Here is a 22,796-nt window from a genome sequence, read left to right on the forward strand (position 1 = left end):
GTACTACCCATCATCAATTTAGCCACAATTGTCTTAATTGCATTTGTCTTTGGTGGAATTTGCCTGTTGCTTGGAAAAGTGGCATTGGTTGGCTGGATGATGAGATCCACATTGAAAGCATTCGTGTTTAAAGTTACAGTAACTGGAGAAATGACACATTAATCAATCACATTAAGCATAAAACCATTTATTTCTTTCAGAAATAAATTTCCTTTCTTTTGTAGTCATCAAATTCATCACTATTTAGTCCCTGAATTCACAACCCTGGACATCATCACTTGTTTGAAACTAATGCACTGCTTCTAATAAATGACCCCGTGATGATGTCACGTGCTCTGCTCGCATTTTCTCCCGTGCAATACAAACTTAAGCAAGGGGGCAATCTAAATTAAGGAAACGCACCTGATTGATTTAACTGTAAGACAGAAGTCCTTTAGTACAACGAAGACTTCGCCTGCTTTGATTCTACAACGTAATAGCAAATAATTAAACATGTTACAGTATAAGTGAAACCCCAGAGTAAAACCTGTTTACTGGGATGACTACCTTGCATCTCAGTTGCACGGTGAAATGTTTATTTTTAGGACTTTCCTGACTTTGACATTTTTCCTTCAGATAATCCTTGAACGACAACATCATTAAGCCTAAAAGTGATACTATTAGGTCAGAAAAAAGTATCATTCTTTGCACTTTTTAATTGTTTAAGTCAATGTCTAATGTTACACTTAAGCCACCTGTGGCTCGATGTCACATTATTACGGGGATTCCCTCACGATCCTGTGGATATTAAAATATACCATAACAGGGTGTTCATTCGGTAGCCTGAGACAACAGACGACTTTTCCCGACACCAACACCAATTTCTTTGCGAAATGAAGTCATGACAATGCGGGGAAACCAGTGGCAGCGTCGCAAAAGATCGGCTGTTTTCTCAGGCTACCGAATTGGGGTGCTGTTTAAAATCCTCTATTTTCTCCTATTTTCATTTGTTGAATGTACGTTTATTGGCTTCCTTCCACTGTTAAAGAAAATCGAGGGACTGTGAAATGTCTACTTTACGTACCACGCTACAAATCAGGAGCCAAAACGTAATTTTCAAAATACTGTCGATCATCACGTGGTTCGATTTCGACCGTCTCCCTCGCCTTCAGCCTGGACGTTCTTAGAGCTTCGTCACGTGTCCTGGAGGAGGAGCGCATGACGAAGAAAGTTCGGTATGAGTTAGGTCTCATTCTCCTGAACAGTGGGTGGTAACCGAGCCTAAATACTCACCCATTTTCTTTCACAATGGCTTCACTGGACCCATGCTTGTAAAAATCTAAAGCAAAAGAATTCAGACGAAGAACCCGCCCTGACGAATCATACTTTTTCGGCGGAAGAATGGGCACCACATTCATGTCTGTGTAAACACCTTGACGAATGATCTGAGATAAATGTGACAACAGCATTACCGTCCATAAAGTTCATTGGTCAGTGTGAAGTACTGTATGTGAGACCGTAAGGTTTCATTGTTTCAAGTCGTCTGTAAAGCCTTGCTTTCATGCTACAAAATTCAAGACGGTGCTCGACGGATTGCTCCTCTTTTTGTTTCTTGTAATCAGTTTTGTTTAATGCGTGTAATGTATGCCGTCATTTTCTTAACTTCCGGTGGAAGAACTTAAGAACTCTAGCGAACTGTTCGACAACAAAAATTAGTTTTCACCTGTAACAAATCGTCAATTGGCTGTCGGCGACCTACTACGTTGTCGTGAATTTTCTTCTGTTTTCCTTTCTTTTTTTTCTTCCTTCTCAAACTCCCTCCGCTCTCACCTTTTGAGACAATATAAAATTCAGTTAAGGTACGGAAAAACGGGTAACAAAAAACATACAACTTGTTTTGCGACATTGCTGCAAAACGTGAGTTGAAAAGCGATGTTGCACGTTTTACCACCCACGTTCAAACCTGTCAACAACCTGATTTGGTGCAAGACATATTTGATGAGGGTGGTAAGACGCGCAACGTTGCTTTGCAACTCGTTTCGCTGCAGTGTTGCAAAACAAATTGCATGTTTTTTGTTGCCCGTTTTTCCGTACCTTTAGTCACTCAGCGGTATAGAGCATTTTCACATGACATCACGGCGGCCATATTGGTGTTCTAAAACAATGAAACGGCGGCCAAGTTGGTGTACCAAGACAACCCTGTGGGAAATGAACTCTTTTCTAATGTAAAGACTTTCTTTCGTTTCAATAAATTAGCATAGAAGCCGGCCACGTGAGTGAAAACGCTCTGATACTTTAACGCGTCACACTTAATTGGTATCTGATTTCGCGGGGTTTAACTTTCGCGATTTCAACGGACAAAAATGAAAAAAGGGGCATTACATACATTTCGGGATCCAAGCGTTCTTGACTTTATTTTGTTCAAAGAGAAGATACAAAATGGAACTAATCAGTAAAACTAGTCATTAATTTGTGTATTTGTCATTACATATCCTGTACATATTACTAAGAAAATTCCAAAACTCGGAGCAAAAATTAAGAAAACGAAAACAATATTACGGCCGTATCATTCGGACTTCGTCAGCGTTTTAAAGTGATAGGTTGCGTAGCAGAAAAGTTACTGACGAATTCCCAAGAGAGGATTGTAAATTACTTGTAGGTCCAGTCCCTCGTCCCTATTCAGGTAGGGTTTTCTTTCACAACGCTGATGAAGTCTGAGTGATTCGGACGAAATATTCGTTTCGTTTTCTTAATTTTTGCTCTTCGTTTTGGAATTTTCTACACTAAATGTCTTCGCCAGAACAGGTGAAAAACATTTTGGTATGCTGTATAATGTTGTTGTAGTTATTACCTGTTTTAATCTTTTTTCTGATTTGAATTTTTTTTTCTATATAGGTATTAAATCTCTCATGTTCAAATTTCGCGAGGATCATTGTTCGCCGGTCTTTAATTTCGCCTTTTTTTACAATCGCGAAAAATTAACGCGAAAATAAAGACCCGAGAAATTAAGTATTAATAAAGTTGTTTTATTTTCTCAGTTCTCGAATTCACAACAAGAGCGCAATAAGTTGGCGAGTTAAATAAGAGAGTGTTTTTACTCATTAGGTCGAAACGTGCAAGTGTGTGAAACTAGGAACTGAGGTACACCCAACGATTAAAAAAAAACCAAAACATAGAGGCACTACAATAAACTGGAATTTTCCTGTATTACTGATAAAAATCCGTAACAGAGTAAACAAGAAACATGAAATAAAATCTACCATCACTGTTTTCGTTTCTTTCCTGACCGATTGCAGCCGCAGCTGCTGTAACTTCCTGACCGCCAGAGCTCATCTCTAAATCTGAATTTCCTGATAAGGCGGCGAATGAAGAACAAGCAGAGTATGGTACAGACAGACGAACAAGGTTGTGAATGGTACCAGAAAACTGTTCTGCGACACCCTTTATGCTTGACTGGGTGGGAAATTCTGCAACAGAAAAGGGACATATAACGACATGTCAGTGGAACACAGTCGGAATATTACTCCTTTGAAACACCTTGCATAACAAGGCTTTTTCTTTCCAGTAAGCTATAGCTAAAACTTATTAGAAACAGTTCGTAGTAGCTAAAACGTTGTTGTGGTCAAGTCTAGCAAAGAAGGCGTACGCACCCTACTCCCTTCCATGTGTTCTACCCCTTGAGAACACAACGGGTAGAACGAGCAAGCGTGTTTAATTTAGTGGTTATTTCTTTCAAAGTTACGTTTTATCAGCTGAGAGCAGCTTTCCTTAAATCGATCGGTGACAAAATTATTCCGTCAAAAAAATATTGACGATAAAATTTATCTACTTATCCCACAATGCCCGTTAAGAACCTGTTACTTTAAACTTTAAAATAACAACATCTGTCATTTTTCCTTTATTTGGTCAGCGGCGTGAGCAGCCTGCTAGATGTTTGTAACTACTAGCATCTAGAAGTTTCAATGTGAAAGTGAATACAGGCCTTAAAAAGGATGATGGACCTTGTAATATGAGCAACAATCGAATGAACTTCTAAAGAGAATTAGGTTACGGTTAATGAGGCCGCAATTATTACGGTGGAATGAAGAGCGCATTATGAAAGGTTACTTAGTCTTTGTGAATTTGCCTGATGAGGCAAAACATTCACCCATACATTCAAAATGACTTTCGACCGATGAAGTAAAACACTGATTTGACTTTTTGAGATTTCTTTGCCTGCCTAGTAACATAGACATTTGAGACAGCCTAACCTTGAAGTTGGTTCGTCGAGAAAAGGAAATTAAAGTATTCGACAAGGATTCGAAATCAGATAAAACAGGAGGCTAAATATTCCGCAAGTGACGCTGGGTATGCGATGGTTTTACGTCATGTGAGATCTCCATAAGTGAGTGTCTGACAAAATTTTGCATTTTCCTTCGTACAAAGAAATGTTTTGTAATGCTTACCAATTCCGGACAATGGAAGTTTCTTTTCTTCGCCTTGCTCGTTTTCAACTTCAGCGGCCACTGTGGTAAGATACTGACTGAAGACACTGGTAACCTTCTCATTGTATTGTTGAAGACCCTGGGCGAAATCGTCTGGTAGATCCTCTAAAATAACCTAAGACAAGGATATAGAACACAAAAGTTACATATAATGCCATCCATCCACATTGGGCGTCTCCAGGAGCCGATTACTTCCTGGCGTCTCCCCAAAAGATTAGGGTTCATTGTCACAGTAATTTATCGACCGATCTCATTTTTTTTCACCATGCGATTTAATGGGAATATTTTTTTTTCTGTACTGCCTTGAGAAAAATAGCGATTTAATATGGGTAAAGGGAAAAGGAAGCTTACTTTCGAAGAAGGGCACTTTTCAGTTGTTCGCACAAAATTAGCGTGTAGGAATCGTCTGGCAAACAAGTGGTTAAGAACAAGCACCATTGTCCTCATTACGTCTTCGGAAAATGCTCCTGTTGCCGAAAAAAAAAGGCAAGAAGTAAAATTAAAACCCAGAATAGGCGTTTTAAACTGATAAGTCTTTAATTCGTAAATTGCCTCTGTAAACTTTTTATTTAGCATAGTATAGCTTGCGAAAAGATCTGTTTCTCCTCGCTCTTCGCCGCTGGGGACGAGCGAAACGTCTTCAGCGGCGAAGAGCGAGGAGAAACGGATCTTTTCGCAGGCTAAGTATAGTACGCCGTGCAAAATTGTCATTACCGCTTTATTGCTTCGCTTTCTTTTTTTTGGTTCCGACAATACAGACTGATATCTTGGTTACATTTAATACTATTAAATCATATTTAATGTAGTTAACGACTAGGAGCTATGGTCTCGGGTGTTTTTGGCATTCTTTGCTAGCGCGTTGGTCGTCTGTAGCGTTGTGCGTGACTATGTTTGCGTTTGTAGCGTTTACCATTGTTCGTGAGCTTGGGGGCAGATTCCTGTCCAGCGGTATGTCGCTTTGGCGCATGCGGAGGCCATGTGCCTACGTTGTTCCTGCGTTGTACTCGGAGCTTTGTTAGCCTGGCGTGGCGTGGCGTGGCGTTCCAGTAGCGTTGCGTTTCTCTTGGTTCCCCTCCCTCCCTCCGCTTTCTTTCTTATTTATTTTTTTAGTTATTTATTCCTTCAGGGGTTAGCTCATTTTACTTCCACTGGGCTTCTGGCCTCAGTGTGACGGGTGCTATAGTGGGGGGGGGGGGGGGGGATCTGTGCATCTATTGCTAAAATTGCAATAGATGCACAGTAACTAGATCACTTACTAGGGTGTAGGAAACGTCAGGGGCCATTATCATACACTTTTTTTCTTTACGCAAGACATACAGCGACACGACAGCCTAGCTATTTAGGCATGAGTGCAAAACGCAAGAAAATGGAGTAAGAGTTCACGGTAATGCGAAGACAAAATAACAGTTATATTAAAATGATAACACGAATACGCAAACATATTACTCGATAAATGTAAACTGCGCTTTTTAAGGAATACTTGCCAAAGAGAAGGCAAATGTCAAACGTATATTAAACCGTCTCCTTCTTCGACGATAAACAATAGTGAGTGAATTAGAACTCACCTCTTTTTTGGCGCTTACAAAGTTTGTGAAAAAGGCCCTGCTGTAAAAAGCTGACGAAAACAAAATTGGCAGGTTCATGGTAGTGAAGATGGGTAGCGAGTCCAGCCATTTCTTGTGGCGCTCCTGTGTCTTTGTTTATGAGACCCTAAAAGGAAATAAATAGAAAAATACGAAAAACGCAAACTCAACGAGGTCATTGTACATGCTAAACAAAAGAGTTGTTGTACATGCCGTCTACCCACTGCCATGAGTAAGAGAGTAATTACATTAGTATATTAAATACATTAAAAGTTCGTGCTCACACGTTGAAAGCCCATTGGCTAACTGGAGTGAAACACTGGCTTTTTTCCCATCATTTTTGTGAGAAATGTCAACATTCGTACTGTTATTTTCAGTGACCGCGAAAGATTTTAGGAACTTCTCCACTCTATGGCCTTGCAGCAGCATGTCGTTCGACAACTTACTCAAATAATGGTGACTGCATTATTTGAGAGCTTGCACAACCGTTTCTCTTGCTTACTTTAGCTCAGTCTTCGTTGTCCAATTCGTCTTGACTCATCGTGGCCTTTTCGTTCTTCCTTAAAGTAATATAACTTAGGAATCGCGGATAATTGAGAGTCGTCTGACCACTCACCAATCTAGCAAGAAGTTCGACGCTGAAAAGGAAATGTTTCTTGATCTGACTCTCCATGTTGGGATGCTTTTGGCAGATGAATGGGTGAGACAGCAATGCTAGTGCCTGGAAACAAAATTACTCACATACTGTGACCTGAATAAAATCCAATACTTATTAGGGTGCGCAAAAGTTTGTTTGAACATAAATCTATTGACAACACTTTGCAGAATGCGTTTAACTTGCGGTGCAGCCTTAATTGTCACTCAGAACGTGGATGTATAGTCGGACAATACCGTCCGTGGTAGACTCTTTGTGGCGCAGGCTACTGAGAAATTACTCCCTGAATCAGTGCAATGAGAATGAGATGTTGAGCTTCCTACTTCTAATGTTGTAGGATATGTAACAACCCACATCAGAGTGCACGAGCTAACATTCTCCATGGTTATCTAATTAATAATGCTAATAGGACTGAGTGGAGTTCAATTCGGTCTGTAAATATAACCATACAAGAGATGAGCAAAATCGGACGACCGCGTAGTGAAATTTCGATTTATTTAATCACGAGTATGATTATAGACCGCCGGGATTGGATGACACGAAGTTACTATAACAACTAATTAAAAAGAGAAATTTCGTGTTTGTTTGCTAGCAGTGAACATAGCTGTACGGGGCAATGAACGGTGAACCATTACGGATTACGTAAAATGTAGTGTCCCTTTCGTGCTAAATACATTGACACTCAAATAAAGTGCGTTTTTTAAAAGGGAATTAAGAATACCACCAATAACTGAGATGTCAATCGCTCTTGCCAAAAAATGGCAATCCTGAATGGATTAAACAGATGAAAAGATGGTACCTGCAGATATTTTATATCACAGCGCTTGGTAAGGATTACACTAACCTTAGTTTGAGCATCTTCCTCGTCATCTCCTTTTGATGTCATCAGGAGCAAGCGCAGTACGAGAGAGACGTTGATGGGGAAATTGCCAATAAGCCAGGGTATATTAGCCGTGATGAGGCGTTGAACCTTCCGGTAAGGAATTCCAAAAAACACTACGTTGCCTATTGGGTCAAACCCTCTGCGGCCTGCCCTACCAGACATCTGTAAAATATAATTTGGGGCACAGGTTTGACTAGGAAGGAGTTTGTGTGCAAAGCAACTCTTAGTTTACTTATCTAACTGGATTTTGAGAACCCTTACTGAGGTTAAGTCTTTGTTGGTCAACCATTTTTTGGCGTCAAAGACGATCTCCATCAAGTCGCAGAAACAAAGACTTAAGCCTCATTCACGACAACGGGCAAATATTCCAAAAAGCTGTTTGGTTTAACACGGTTTGATTTTTTTTTATAAAAGATGCTTACTGTACTTCTTTGTACTATCCCAGTGCAAGCTTGCACTGGGATAGTACAAAGAAGTTGCAATTCGCTATTTACAATCGCATGCGTAAAAATAACAGCCGATCAGGATGATAATGGTCAAATTAAGAACCCATTTTTAACCACCGAACCCACTGAGAATCAACGTTTAGAACCCCCGCGCTGTGTGCCTAAATCAATCTGCTAAGCAGAAAATCCACTTTATCTTACAGTACATTCTCTAGAGTAGATTTGAGACAAGGGTAACTTAAAAGCATCTTAAAGATATTTAGGAGAACTTTGTCAAGGATTTTTCAAAAACTTCGCCACTCGTGGGTAAAATTGTCGCTACCTGTCTGTACTGCAGGGAGTTTAAAAAAGGCGAGTCTCCAGCCAACACAACCGTCTTACAAGGCATATGGATACCTAGGGCTAGGGTACCTGTTGCAGTGACAACCTATAATAAAGAAACAGCACTACAATTATACCATAAATAAAACGAGATTTCTGTGAAAAGCCAGTTGCAGGTACACGGGTCAACATTTGTAGGCTCTGTTCATCAGGTGAACAGTGCATCATTGCTGTCATGCAATGTTGATACAGGTCATTCAACATCACGAGAAGTCTTTGTGCCGCGAGCCAAATTTTAGATAAGTCGAAAGACTTCTTTGAAAGTCTGAAGTATTACTTGAGTGAGAAGCCCATGACTCGGAGCGAGCATCTTCCAAGAGCTCGTGTCACGACGTTTTCATGTACCATTTTCATTGTTAGAACGGTTTTGGCGCTAATTCTAAATATCTTTTAAATTCCACAAACCAGTCAACCAAACCCACAAACCTAAAAATGATATTTTTTGCCTTTTAATAACGTTTAGTTTTCCTTTGTGATATCTTATACTTCAAATGTGCTCATAGACATGGTGGAGATTCTATTTTCGTGAGAAAAAGTGCCCTAAAATGTGCCTAAAATTGAACTGGTCCGTAAAAACGCCGTAACTTAGGTCTAGTATGGCTGTTGCTCGCTCCGGGTTATGGCTCCTCATGAGTATGATAAACAACAACTTCATCGGCGGTACGGTCTAAGGGAAATCTTGTCGCGTAAATATGACAGTTCTGTTGTCTGTTAGCACCTCTCTTGCTATTAGAGAAAAAACAGATGACACTCGCGCGTGCGCATAATCGGGACACTGTCCCTTTAAAAGGACAAGTGCTGATAAGCCATATTAACAAAATGAACACTAGCCAAAGGCTTCAGTGAATGAATTTACCAGTCAAAATGTTGACTGATCCTGGAGCCTTAATTTATTTGTGAAAGTCTGGCTCACTTTCGTCAAGACTGACCCAAGTTGCATGTCTGGTAGCCTGCGTGGCAGGCGTTTGAAAGGGAAGGGAAAGGGAGTTTGCGCCGGCCACGCAGGCTACATGTCTGGGGGGACTCCTTTCCCCTCCTTTACAATCTCCCCTCTCTCTCCCGTACCAACTGTACGGGCAGGGTGTACGGGTGTGTGCTCTCGTCACAGCCAAATTTTCTCGCATCGATCTAAAGCAATGGAAACTCGTGCGGGGAATCTCCGCTCCGCTATGTTCTGGAGGTTGTCTTGGCCTTTCACTTATGAAATCTCGAGTTGTAAGCAAGTAGTGAGGTCTTGTTTCGTACAGAGGGAGTGTTTTAAAGAACATGGGAAATGGTTTTTCCAGTTTAGAGATTCTTCAGGAGCAAGAAGTCCGTGAAGATCAGCTGAAATAGTGACATATGAAATAACTTAAAAATTTTTGACGGTTTAAATTATTCTGCATTTTAGACGGTTGATGGTAAAAAAATAACCTTTTTCGAGAGGGTCTCAATGGGGTTGTGGCTTTTACGGTTATCGGCTAAAATTTTGGCTCTTTTACGGCTATCGGTTAATTTTTTTTCAGTTACGGTTAACAAAAAAGTTAAAAATTAACTTCTTTTGTTTCAAAAAGTTAAATATTAATTAACCTGCATTTTTTGTATCTTCAAATCAAAATAAAGGTCTTCGGATCATCTCGGGATGAAACAAGCTATTCTTTTGAAAAATTTTAAAATTTGATAGATCATACTTTTTGTAAAGTATTTCACTTCTAATATTATTTTACACACAGAAATGTCAATAGTCAATTTAAAAATAATCTTTGTGAAAAAGCAAAAGCGGACACGCAAACGCCCAAGTCAAGGCCGGGGCGCGACATTCATTATAACAGAAATGGCCGTTTTCATACCAGAGACGGATTATTCGTGTGAGACGGGTTATCCGTTTGATGATTCGCGTCAGATAGGTAATACTTATTAATTTGAAACTGTAATAGTTTTAATTTTGAATGAACAATCCACCTGACTTTATCCGTCAGTTCCGACGGACAGTTTGAAGACGGGATTATCCGTTCCAGATAGTCTGTGTACAGCCGCCCCCTCCCCTCAGAAAAAATCGGAGAAGGGCGACTGTAAACAGGCTAGTCTCAGACAGATAATCCATTTCTAGCTCTAGCTTGAAAACGGCCAATAACAAAATTCCCGTGTCCAGTGTTTTTAATGATAGCGAAGGACTGTAGGAACAACAATGACACCATCACCACTAGCAGGCCTCATTATTCCGGGCGGCTAATGCATTTCGGGTCACGTGGTCCGAGCGAGTTCACCACCGAAATGCCTTGACCGAGATTGCGTGAGAAGACGCCGTAGCGTCAGAGAAAAACAGGGAATTGTTGTTTTACAAACAGTGACATCTCTGCGTGTTGTTTCACTAGTCTTTCGAGGGCACGACCTCCTGAAAATCACAAATATTAATCCTTAGCAAGAAGCCTCACTTTCGCTATGGAAAAAATTATAGTTCCCCGAGAGAGTGGCGGAAATGGAGCCTAGGTCTTGGTCAACACCTAAAAGGCGCTGCGCCTAACGTGCGTACGGAGTCACACTAGCCGGGAAATAAAAAACGCAACCATAAGTGAGTTTAGTACCTTCATTAAAAGTAGCAAATCTAGGGAACAGTTTCTTTTACGGTTAACTCTTTTTCACTCTATTTACGGCTAACGGTTAAAATTTTACAATTTTTACGCGTTCGACTAAATTTTTGGCCGTTTTACGCCTATCGGTTAACCCCATTGAGACCCTCTTTCGACGGCTGACGTTAACCCCATTGCGACCTTCCTTTTGGTTGATTGTTTTATGTTTCGTCACAAGTGAAACCAAGAGTTTTATTTGGTTAAATAAGTGCACTGGGACTTAATGCACTGACCTGTAGATATTTTTCTCTGAATAGCATTTCGACACAAGAACGCCTTTTAAAGTCGAGCCCAGCATGATGATAGCTAATTCCACGAGTCAGAGCAGCTTTGAATTTGACAATTTGCTTTCTCTTTGATTTTCTTTTGCCCATCTCAATTCTTTCAATAATTTTCTTCAAGTCCTGGAAGAAAAAAAACCAGAAACTATGATTAGATAGCTTATAAAAACTTGAACTGTGGTAAGTATTGAGGCTACGGAGGCAGTAAAACACCTGCAACTTGTTTTGCGACACTGATGCTGCAAACAAGTTAAAGAACGATTTTGTTTTTTTTTTTTAATCTCCCATGAATCAAACCGGTCCTGCCACACATTAGGTTGTTCCAGGTTAAGAAAAGTTGAGATCCACTTTTTGCTGCGAGGAAGGAGTCTTTTTTGGAAGTACCGTCTAAACGGAAACTCTGGGGATGTTTTATGAACTTACGGTGTATAAGTATACTAAAGAGGACCGTTATACCGCTCACAAGTGGACCGGATAGCCATGCTTGGTCTGCTGCTGTTTATTACCTCATTTCCAATTCCATGGGTAAATGCAAGCGTGCATTGCGGTAAAGGTTGATTTAGATTTGCATAATCCTTTTTCCTCACTTCTGGAACTGCTACTTGCTCCAAGAGTGAGTGGTATCTGTCATGAACATAAATTCAAAGCCGTTTTAGTAAAAGCGGAAAGGAAAAAACCCAAATCTTATACAAATATATCGATTTATACGGAGAAGATAGGTAAATTTTAAACAAGAAAAACAACTGACTGAATTTTATTGAAATGTGAGTTTCAATGTTTTACCTGCCCTCCTTAATTTTGTCAATAACATCTCTTTTCCTTTTCAATAACTTTTGAGCTTGTTTATGTTGCTTTAGTTCCCTTGCTAGTTTTGCATTTTTTGGGTTGTCTTGTTCTCTAATGTGCCTTTCTCTTCTTACGAACTCGCCGGCAAGTCCAAAGGCCATTCTTTCGCATTCCATGCGATCAAAGCTGTAAAATGACAAAACCGGGAACACTATATGTAAATTACGTTAATCATGAAAAAGGTAATAATAGTAACAAAAGCCTGCTTTCTTCTATTTTACGTTCCCTACTGGAGACAGATCGCAATGGGCCAGTTTCAAATTATCAAAGTTCACACTTGGCTCTGAGGCTGAGGGGAATAAAACAAAGAAATGAATTATTAATCCCTGGATCTCCATGCTATTTCTTACTATTGTTTTATTCTTCTTCTAAGCCTCGAAGTCAAGTACAAGTGAATTCTAATAATTCGAAACTGGCCTATTCAAACGTAGTCATCCGAGTCACTGAAGATATAGCTGTTTGGAAGCAAAGGAGAAAAACCCTCTTCCTCACTAGTCTTCAGATTGCCCTGATTATTAGTCTGCCTACAAAGGGAATCAACAGTTGACCAGCACTGTACCAAAGTGGCTCTCTGGTTGGGTCCGTTTTCTTCGCTTAAAGTGTTTCCGAACCCGAGTGTACCGAACCAATAACAACACAGCAAACACGGCACTTTTTTCAAAGTGGTTCTGTGATTGGCCTGTTTTTCCCTGCTTTGCTTTGCGTCAGCTTAAATAGATGTCCCTTGCGTTGCAGTCCTTTTTCACAATATCCTTGCCTTTTCGACATACGTCTTGCCTTGTTTTACTTAGCATTGCATTCACAGAAGCGACTCGTTTTGGATTTTCTCTTAAGTTATGCATCAGTCAATTCCAGCTGCCCCCATCTCCCTTGGCTACAGCGGGGTATTTGCCCTTGTCAGTCTTCTGTATTCCATTCGGTTTATGAAAAACTTTGACAGTCAAAATCTACCATATGTACTTTTTTACTCAGTGGTATAGGCTAGTTCATAGAGCTATTAGGATCAATACATAAAAAAAATGTCCTTTTATGTCATACACGAACACGTATCAACTAACAATAAAACCAGGTTAAGCGTTCACCCATATATTTTGAAAATTGAATTCCTGTTAGTTGTTGAAAACGACTCACGGGTACTCTTGATCAGGTATGCTTATGAACACTTTTTTGTCTATAAAGGCAAAAGTGTACCTGAACACTAAGGCTGGAAGTTTTCCTTGTGCTTTAAGTTGCTCGATGAGCTTTGGAAAGTTTTTTATGTTAAATTCTTTCCCAGATGAAGGCATTCCCAGTTCCATCCACTCTTTGTCAATCAAGGCCTTTCTCTTCACAAAAGTGTCGTTCAATGCCTGAATTACTGCCTCAACCTAAATGAAAAAAAGCTTGTCATGTTAGGAAACATGCATCTCCCGTACGAGGCGAATGGATAAATATTCTACTCTATCAAGTAGAGACGCGTTAATATGTAGGCATTAAAACGATCAGAAGTACCCTAATTAAACAGGTGCACGCACATTATCCAAAGGATAAATTGCGCGTTAGCACGTGGTGTTTCTCAGTTTTCCCATAAGGTGACATCTGCATTCACTGAATGCTCTTAACAGAATTTTCACGTTGAACTCTTATCAAGCAATTGTTAATCAGTTATTGGAAATTTATTAACTGAACGTATGGTTAAATCCTATCTAACTTCAGTGAAACCAGGCTCAATTTCAGCAGCATTCATTCCCACGCCTGTGTTCCATAGAGCGGTTTTCACTTGACTGTCGAAAGGGATTGGTTTTGGTTTTGGTTTTGGTTTTACTACGCCCTTTGGTTGGCTAGTGTATTTACTTTGGTTTTGGTTTTACGACAGTCAAGTGAAAACCGCTCTATCCAGAAATTTCTTGATCATTATTCCCGTGTATTTGATGTTTTACCTTTTCCATTTGGTTATCATCAGCCCATGATTTTAACTCCTTTTTCAGCTCCCTCTCATACTGCCTTGCATTGCTTTTGGTAATGAAAGACTGTTCCAAGAAATATTGCTCCGGAGAAAGTTTCTGTTATAAAAGTAGTTGCATTTTTAGGTCATTGCTGTAAGGCCTCATTCAATATATAGTGAATATATTCCGGAATTTATCGAAAAGAGTACTGTGTAATAATTAAGGCGAAAACTACTTATCAGTCATCTGTAAGCCAAGAAGAATGTATGTTGGGTTTCGGAAATTTACGGCCTGGAACAAGAAGGGAGCTTCCCGTTCATTTGTTAGCGCGTTAGGCTAAGGATGTTTGTCAACGGTTTAAGTACCGTTCTCAAACCTATCGTTCTCTCTGAGCATAGGTTGTGTGAAACCAAGTCGGCAGAACTGGGCTAAAACGTGTTTTCTCACCACAACATCAAGCCCTGCTCTGATCGAAAAAAAAAAGGTATCCTTACTGAGAGTTGGAAACAGGTTTTATGCAATATTATGATATACTGAAATTTCTTCGTCTGCTTACGAACGAACACATTATCGGCTAACCTGCAATGATTCTTTGCCACACCATTTCTCAACCATGGTGTTATACAACTGAAGAGATTCGTTAGGCGTGAGAGCCATATCACCTGGAAAACCATTTTCTTTTAGCTGTAGAAGGAGAGAGGGAACATATAAAAAAAACTACATGCATTAAACAGACCCCACATGGATCGGACACCGTTTGCTTCAGTAGAGCACACACACCAGTAAGAAGCAAACTTTTCTTTACATAAATCTTTGATATTGAGTGTCCACTTGATGCATATTTCACTGAACACCAAACCATTTTCTTCGTAAAGGTTTAATTACACTAGACCGCTAGAAATCAGTTGACAGGGTCTATAAGTGAGTAGTTTTGCTGTCTGGTATTGGATTTTCTGGGGCTCGTACTCTCTTGAGCTCTTTAAATTCCATGACTTTCCCTGACTTTTTCCATGATCTTTTCAAGTTTTTCATGACCTTATTTTAGCTTTTTACGCCAGAAAATTGTCAAAACTTTCCTTGTTTTAGGGAATTTCTGAACTAACGCAGTTCAAAACAACTTCAGGCGTCCACCTATTTTTCTTAAATTTTCCATGACTTTACAGGACCAACAATTAAATTCTATGACTTTCCCGGCATGGGAAATGACATTGTTAAATTTTATGACTTTCCAGGTTTTCCATGGCCTGTACGAACCCTGGATTTGGAAAGGCTTCAATGCATCAATTATATGGAAAGGTTATTTTTTTGCGGTTGAGGATTCCACAGGTTTTTTTTCAAACTTTCCCACGTGAGCAAGCTAAATCGGTAAACCAATGCAATAGGTGTAAGACAAACCTGTTTCGTTACAAGTTGAGCGCACGGGTGAAGTCTGACAAATTCGTCTGTACACTGAACGTCATACTCTTTCTCGTATTTCCATGTTCGTTTTGAAAAGCCACCATTACTGGGACTTGGTAGGTAAATACTCTTCTCCAGATCTGAATACCTTTCCTCGCATGTGACTAGTCGACGCGTCGGAAGTGCAGAAAAAAAAATGTGAAGAGCAGTGACAAAAACCAAGGATAAGTATAGTGGTGGTAGGAAAATACTCACCGAGGGTAAGTAATTGGGTTGTACGATTCTTAGTTGGGGGTTGATTGCACCTTTAGATAAAAGAATAGCGATAGTAATAAAGAAGGGAGAGGTTGGACTTAAGGGACACCAATTTATCTGAGTAAGGAAGAGACACACGAGAAAAAAAAACTCTGTCTCGTTCCATGAAAGGGAATTTGGATTCCGGAATCAGAGAAATTTTTGCTTTTGAAATCTAGAACCCTGGGCTTTGGAATCCGGAATGCAGCTTAAGGAATCCGGAATCCCGGTAACGATTAGAATCCGGAATCCAAGTTCCAAAGACAAGAATCTGGAACCTAGTGACTGGAATCCAGAATCAAAGATTTTCCCGGACTCCCTTACATGCGGCGATCTGTCTGTTCTCTTCACCACTCCGGCAAGCAATAAAAATACCTCACTAAAATGTGAATGTGTTTAGCACAAAATACCAATTGACTTTTTATATGGTTTATCCGATTTGCATAGCAACAGAGTACTTTCACTTTTAGTTTATGTTAAGACCGTAAGTGGGGATCCCGCAGAGAATCGAAATCGCAACCTCTCTCTTGTACTAAAGGTTTGTGAAGCCAGAGTATCAAAAAAAGGGAGATATTGCTGATTTGCAAACTTTGCATGTACCGACTCCAATTATACACTATCATTGTCCATATTTGATAATTGAGGATAAAAGAATGCGATCATCAAGAAGTAATTTGAGAAATAATTGTGGTATTCACGTATTTGCCGATTATAAACTTACCCAAATTGACACGATATGATTCCCTCAAGTTGTCACCCTCTTGTTTGTCTTGTTGCTCACGAAAATTTTGGGCAGCTTGCAACCAGCTGCAAGAAGAAACAAATACAATGTAACCTCATTCATTCAAATAACTTGCTAAAGTCACATTCCACTATTCTATAAACAACCTGTTCCGCTCAAAGCTTAGTCTCCTTCGCAGCCGTTATTAGGGTCGTCACTCGTCACGCAACGCTCCTCCCCACTAGTTAGTGAGGAGGAGCGTTGCGTGACGAGTGACGACCCTAATAACGGCTGCGAGGGAGACTACTCAAAGCTTAGAAAGGTGAATAGATCTGTATAGATCTTACTCTCGAAGATGATTTGGATTTCCAATGGTAGCTGAAAGCGCCAAAAAGGGACAACGAATCAAAAGAAGGAGGTGTTCCCAGACTTCGGCTCCTATCTCCTCACCCAGGCAGTGAACCTGCAAAAGGTAAGTTGTTTATTGGTTTAGTGCCCCGTCTTAAGCGCCTATCAGCCAGCAATTTCTAACTCAGTTTGACTGACGGCATGTGCCTCAGCTGGTTTATCGTCTGTAATTTGAAAGACATGCCACAAGCACTGATCGTTACTTAATATGTAACTTATTTTAATTAATGAGACTGCAGCTAACTGAGTTTTAACTTTCCTTAGATAAGTAAAACTCTCGTTCTGAAAAAAAATTTATACTCTGATGTAGAAACATTGAGATCTTATTATTAACCTCATCAAATATCACGTATTTGACGTTCTTTGTCCAATCTTGCCTCCGAGGTGAAAGAAATAGAATCTCCAGACACTGTGGAACTGTCACAAGAATCTGCCGAGAAAAACAATGAGTTATTCAACCACAACCTCGTCCCCAGGGCTTTTCCCTTAAAAAAAGGGTGGGGCGGGAAAAGGCCCTGGCATCGGCTGGTCACGTGTACAGCCTAAATATTCCTGAGAAGCTAATTTGTATGCAACCCGCTGGTTTTGCGCTGACAGAAGTCGAATGGAGCAACAATGGAAAATAATAACATCGCGAACTATGTCAATATTTTCGCGTGTGTGCGATTCAAAAGCTTAAGATCCATTTAATTGCGTATTATTCAAATGCTACAAGTTTATGAAACGGCGTACCGGCGCTACGTTGTCACGTACAAAATATGTCAAATGCTTCAGAGTTGAGACAAGCTGTTATCGAGTGGTACTTCAGAAATTCATCGTGACTGTGGAATTACTGTACGATCAAGCGGAAAGTGATTTTGTTCAATGTCAAACAAAAATGCGGGCCTTTGCCTCCAGGATCTGCAGTGAATTTAAACAAATTGAACTTAATTGAAATAGAATTGTTCATCAAAATGCTGGTCATCAAAACACGAGTCTGGTCTTCTGTACAACCCGACCATGAAACAAACAAATCTCCGCACCGGATGCAAGTCAGCCCTCCAGCCAGGAACGATGACAGGTCGCCGATCTGAAACATTTGAAGACCTCTTGTATCTTTTCTCTTTCGAGGATAAGAATGAAGGATTTTCATTATTTTCAAGGGAAGATTGACCGATCGACTGGAATCAACTACAGCTCTGTGAATTTTAAATGAACCCAAGTCTTTCTTTGTTGCCAGTCATTTGATCGCAGAGGTCAATGAAATTTTTAAAAATACAGGTCATACAGGATAAGTCTAAACCAACGCGTGTCGCTATGATATGGCTGAGAGTTAAGGTGAATAGAACTAGGCTGTGTACGGCGGTCCACTTCGCGAGAAATAAAATATCAGAAGAGTCGCGAAAACGGACTTTTCCAGTGCAAACTTAATGCATGTGCGATGGCTTGTTTGTCCTTTATATTTACTTACATCGCTCTATAAACGTCATTTTAAATGTTACTCGCTGTCCCCTTCATAGCAATCGGAGGAAAGCAAAAAAAATACCATAGCCAGTATCTGTGACAAAAGGGAAATCTTGTAAAACTTCTCGTTAATCGTCAAGAGATATAAAAGCCCGCCCAAGATCGGGTGTATATATAAATGCAAAATTTGCAATAAATTCACACTGTAGTTATAAGAAAAATTTAGCCATAAAGTCACTTTGTATATTCTACAAACCGAGAATTTAGCCATTAATTAACGGCTAAATATTTTCCTTCTTATAGAAATTATTTAGCCATTAATTAACGGCTAAACATTTCCTCTATATATAAAATAAATGCAAAATTTGCAATAAATTCACACTGTAGTTATAAGAAAAATTTAGCCATAAAGTCACTTTGTATATTCTACAAACCGAGAATTTAGCCATTAATTAACGGCTAAATATTTTCCTTCTTATAGAAATTATTTAGCCATTAATTAACGGCTAAACATTTCCTCTATATATTTAGTAAGTGAAAATTAGCCATTAAATAGCGGCTAAATATTCCTCCTATATATATATAGAGTAGGTAAAACTTAGCCATTAATTAACGGCTAAACATTTCCTATATATAAGGAGAAGGTTAAACTTAGCCATTATTTAACGGCTAAATATTCCTTTTATATATGTATAATAGGTAACATTTAGCCGTTAATTAACGGCTAAAAATTTCCTAGATATATGAAAAGAAGGTTAAACTTAGCCATTAATTAACGGCTAAACATTTCCTATACATAAGGAGAAGGTTAAACTTAGCCATTATTTAACGGCTAATATTCCTTGTATGTAAAGAATGTTAAACTTAGCCATTAATCAACGGCTAAATATTCCTTTAATATTTGTAGAGTAGGTAACATTTAGCCGTTAATTAACGGCTAAAAATGTCCTAGATATATGAAAAGAAGGTTAAACTTAGCCATAAATTAAGGGCTAAAAATTTCCCATATATATGGAAAGAAGGTTAAACTTAGCCATTAATTAACGGCTAAAAATTTCCCATATATATGGAAAGAAGGTTAAACTTAGCCATTAATTAACGGCTAAAAATTTCCTAGATATATGAAAAGAAGGTTAAACTTAGCCATTAATTAACGGCTAAACATTTCCTAGATATATATGGAAAGAAGGTTAAACTTAGCCATTAATTAACGGCTAAAAATTTCCCATATATATGGAAAGAAGGTTAAACTTAGCCATTAATTAACGGCTAAAAATTTCCTAGATATATGAAAAGAAGGTCAAACTTAGCCGCTAATTAACGGCTAAATAATTCCTTTTTGTTTATAGAGGTTTAACTTAGCCGTTAATCAACGGCTAAATAATTCCAATATATGCCTGAGGGAGCTCAAACTTAGCCATTATTTAACGGCTAAATATTTTCAACATATATAGATAAAGGAGGTCAAACTTAGCCATGTTCTTTAGGAGGTTCAACTTAGCCATTAAATAACGGCTTATTATGTACGAACTATAGGGACCGCGCAGGGGAGAGGCTGGGGAGGTTCAGTAATTTGACATTTAATTCTAAACGGCCTCAAAAAGAGAACTACGAAATTTGCCCCTCCCTTCTCACCGGACCCAACATTAAAAGAACTGCTCCACGGTTGGTTCTTTAAGCCGTTAATTGATTCGGCCAAAATGGGCTGTTTATGCTAGGACGTTACTCTCGCTCACAGCCGTTTTTTTGTCTATTCATTCAAAATGGCTGTGAGGGAAGATTAAAGGATAAAGAACGTCAGAAGCCAATAAACTAGGAGAAGGCCGTGGGCAAACGACTTTTGTTGTGTGGTCTATTTGGTTTTTAGTAAGGCTGGTAGAGAAGGGGAGCTTTTGCCAGGAAAAAAAATTTCCAAATTGGAAAGAAATGCGAAGCCGAATCATGGAATGACATGGAAATTATCCCTCCTCCCCGGGAATTTGTGGGGCGTAACCTGAAACGTTTTTCAAAATATTGTACGTGCTAAATATTGCCTAACTGGCTAGTTCTTGTTGAAACAAAAAAAAAAACATTACAAATGTCTTTTGAATTTCTGCTTATTCCACGAATTAAGAAAACTCAGGACTTTATGATAACTTTCATTTTGGATGCCCAAAGCGGTTAATACGGTTCATATTTTTGGTAAGAAAACATCGGCATACTATTGTAGTTTTGATCTTCTTCTTCTTAGTTTTGATCTTCTGTATGGATAAAAAATACATTTTAAATTCTACTCGAGGCACCCGCGGAAACAGAAGGGTAGATTCACTTGGCGCACAAACCGCCCACTTCGATTTACTAGACTGGTGTACTCCAAATGAGTCCACCCGAGACAAACGGCTAAGTTTAGCAGTCTCTTTATATGTTTTGGAGGTATTTAGCCGTTAAATAACGGCTAAAAACGCATGACACACACTTATATAGTGGGAAATGGTTAGCCGTTAAATAACGGCTAAGTTTAGCTATTTCCTTATATATATCGGAAATAGTTAGCCGTTATTTAACGGCTAAAAATGCATGATACTTATATAGTGAGAAATAGTTAGCCGTTATTTAACGGCTAAAAATGCATGATACCTATATAGGGGGAAATATTTAGCCGTTAATTAACGGCTAAAAATGCATGATACTTATATAGTGGGAAATAGTTAGCCGTTATTAAACGGCTAAGTTTAGTTGTATCCTTATATATATCAGAAATATTTAGCCGTGATACCTATATAGTGGGAAATATTTAGCCGTTAATTAACGGCTAAAAATGCATGATACTTATATAATCGGAAATAGTTAGCCGTTAAATAACGGTTAAGTTTAGCTGTATCCTTATATATATCGGAAATATTTAGCCGTTAATTAACGGCTAAAAATGCATGATACTTATATAATGGGAAATAGTTAGCCGTTAAATAACGGCTAAGTTTAGCTGTATCCTTATATGTATCGGAAATATTTAGCCGTTAATTAACGGCTAAAAATGCATTATGCTCATATAGTGGGAAATAGTTAGCCGTTATTTTAACGGCTAAGTTTAGCTGTATCCTTATATATATCGGAAATATTTAGCCGTTAATTAACGGCTAAAAATGCATGATACTTATTAAGTGAGAAATACTTAGCCGTTATTTACCGGCTAAAAATGCATGATACCTATATAGTGGGAAATAGTTAGCCGTTATTTAACGGCTAAGTTTAGCTGTATCTTTATATATATCGGAAATATTTAGCCGTTAATTAAGGGCTAAAAATGCATGATACTTATTAAGAGAGAAATAGCTAGCCGTTAATTAACGGCTAAAAATGCATGATACCTATATAGAGGGAAATATTTCGCCGCTAATTAACGGCTAAAAATGCATGATTCTTATATAATGGGAAATAGTTAGCCGTTAAATAACGGCTAAGTTTAGCTGTCTTCATATATATATGGGAATTATTTAGCCGTTAATTAATGGCTAAATTTCTCGTTTGTATATCTAGCCGAATTTTTGAAAAAATACCTCCAAATGGACCAGAATATTCGCACAGAAAGCTGGCGATCGCCAGCTTTCTGGTCACTGCGGTGCGAAAAAACATAGGGGGCTTGCTGTCCTGGTTGGTCTCATTGACAAGTTCAGTCGCTGAGCTAACTCGCCATGGGTTGGAAAGGGGCCTCCATGTCAATCCCTAGGGGGGTAGGGTGCTGAAAAAGCGTTGTACCTTCCGTTAGTCCTGGTCTGGGAGAGTCAGTGCACTGCTCATGTCTGCCTTTGGTTTGTCATGTCAAATTCTTGTAACGTTTGAGGCCCATTGGCCAATGAAAGCATTCCCCTTAAGCACGTGCTAGGCTGGGGGGGTGGAGGAAGTCAGGGGGGGTGATTTAACCTTGAATTTCTCTGCTTAGAACTTGCTTAAGTCTCAAGCGTCCTCCGTCATTCAGGGCCTTTAAGCAGCTAGAGTGTATGGACAAGTCCAGAGTGTCTTTTTGATGGACTGGAATGTTTCTTTTGCTAATCAGGAACCAAGAAGAGAGTCAACTTAAGAGAACCATGGGTAAGAGCTGAGTGTCTTGGCCATATTTACTTTAGTTGAGTCAGTTTAAGGTGTGTGGGCTGCTGGTGTCCGATGGTACGGTTTTCATAAATCCGGCTAGATATATATTAATGGAAATTTAGCCGTTAACTAATGGCTAAATTTTTCGTTTGTATAAATAGTTAATGAAAATTTCACTTATAAATAGTTAATGAAAATTTAGCCGTTAATTAATGGCTAAATTTTTGGTTAGTAAAGAGTAAAATTTAGCCGTTAATTAATGGCTAAATTTTTCTTTAATAATAATACAAAGTGACTTAACGGCTAAATTTTTGTTATAACTACAGTGTGAATTTATTGCAAATTTTGCCATTGTCTAAACACCGCCCAAGATCGCGCGCTGTGAGGTTACG

General features: G+C 39.1%; 1 protein-coding gene across 1 annotated transcript in view; it reads right to left on the minus strand.

Moving 5' to 3' along the window:
• The window catches only part of LOC140953280 (probable ATP-dependent RNA helicase DDX60), a 65,405-nt gene that overhangs the window by 1,689 nt on the left and 40,920 nt on the right, over positions 1-22,796 (minus strand). The window contains exons 21-40 of the mRNA XM_073402778.1: positions 17,228-17,323; positions 16,833-16,948; positions 16,486-16,571; positions 15,468-15,634; positions 14,652-14,756; positions 14,067-14,189; positions 13,339-13,514; positions 12,085-12,273; positions 11,808-11,925; positions 11,254-11,424; positions 8,353-8,457; positions 7,546-7,746; positions 6,663-6,767; positions 6,029-6,173; positions 4,815-4,930; positions 4,425-4,578; positions 3,240-3,446; positions 1,703-1,809; positions 1,273-1,424; positions 403-465 (exon numbers count right to left, since the gene is read on the minus strand). Coding sequence (XP_073258879.1) covers positions 403-465; positions 1,273-1,424; positions 1,703-1,809; positions 3,240-3,446; positions 4,425-4,578; positions 4,815-4,930; positions 6,029-6,173; positions 6,663-6,767; positions 7,546-7,746; positions 8,353-8,457; positions 11,254-11,424; positions 11,808-11,925; positions 12,085-12,273; positions 13,339-13,514; positions 14,067-14,189; positions 14,652-14,756; positions 15,468-15,634; positions 16,486-16,571; positions 16,833-16,948; positions 17,228-17,323 — 2,702 coding nt within the window. The remainder of the gene's footprint in view (positions 1-402; positions 466-1,272; positions 1,425-1,702; positions 1,810-3,239; positions 3,447-4,424; positions 4,579-4,814; positions 4,931-6,028; positions 6,174-6,662; positions 6,768-7,545; positions 7,747-8,352; positions 8,458-11,253; positions 11,425-11,807; positions 11,926-12,084; positions 12,274-13,338; positions 13,515-14,066; positions 14,190-14,651; positions 14,757-15,467; positions 15,635-16,485; positions 16,572-16,832; positions 16,949-17,227; positions 17,324-22,796) is intronic.

The sequence above is a fragment of the Porites lutea genome, chromosome 11, assembly GCF_958299795.1.
Source record: "Porites lutea chromosome 11, jaPorLute2.1, whole genome shotgun sequence".
Classification (NCBI taxonomy): domain Eukaryota; kingdom Metazoa; phylum Cnidaria; class Anthozoa; order Scleractinia; family Poritidae; genus Porites; species Porites lutea.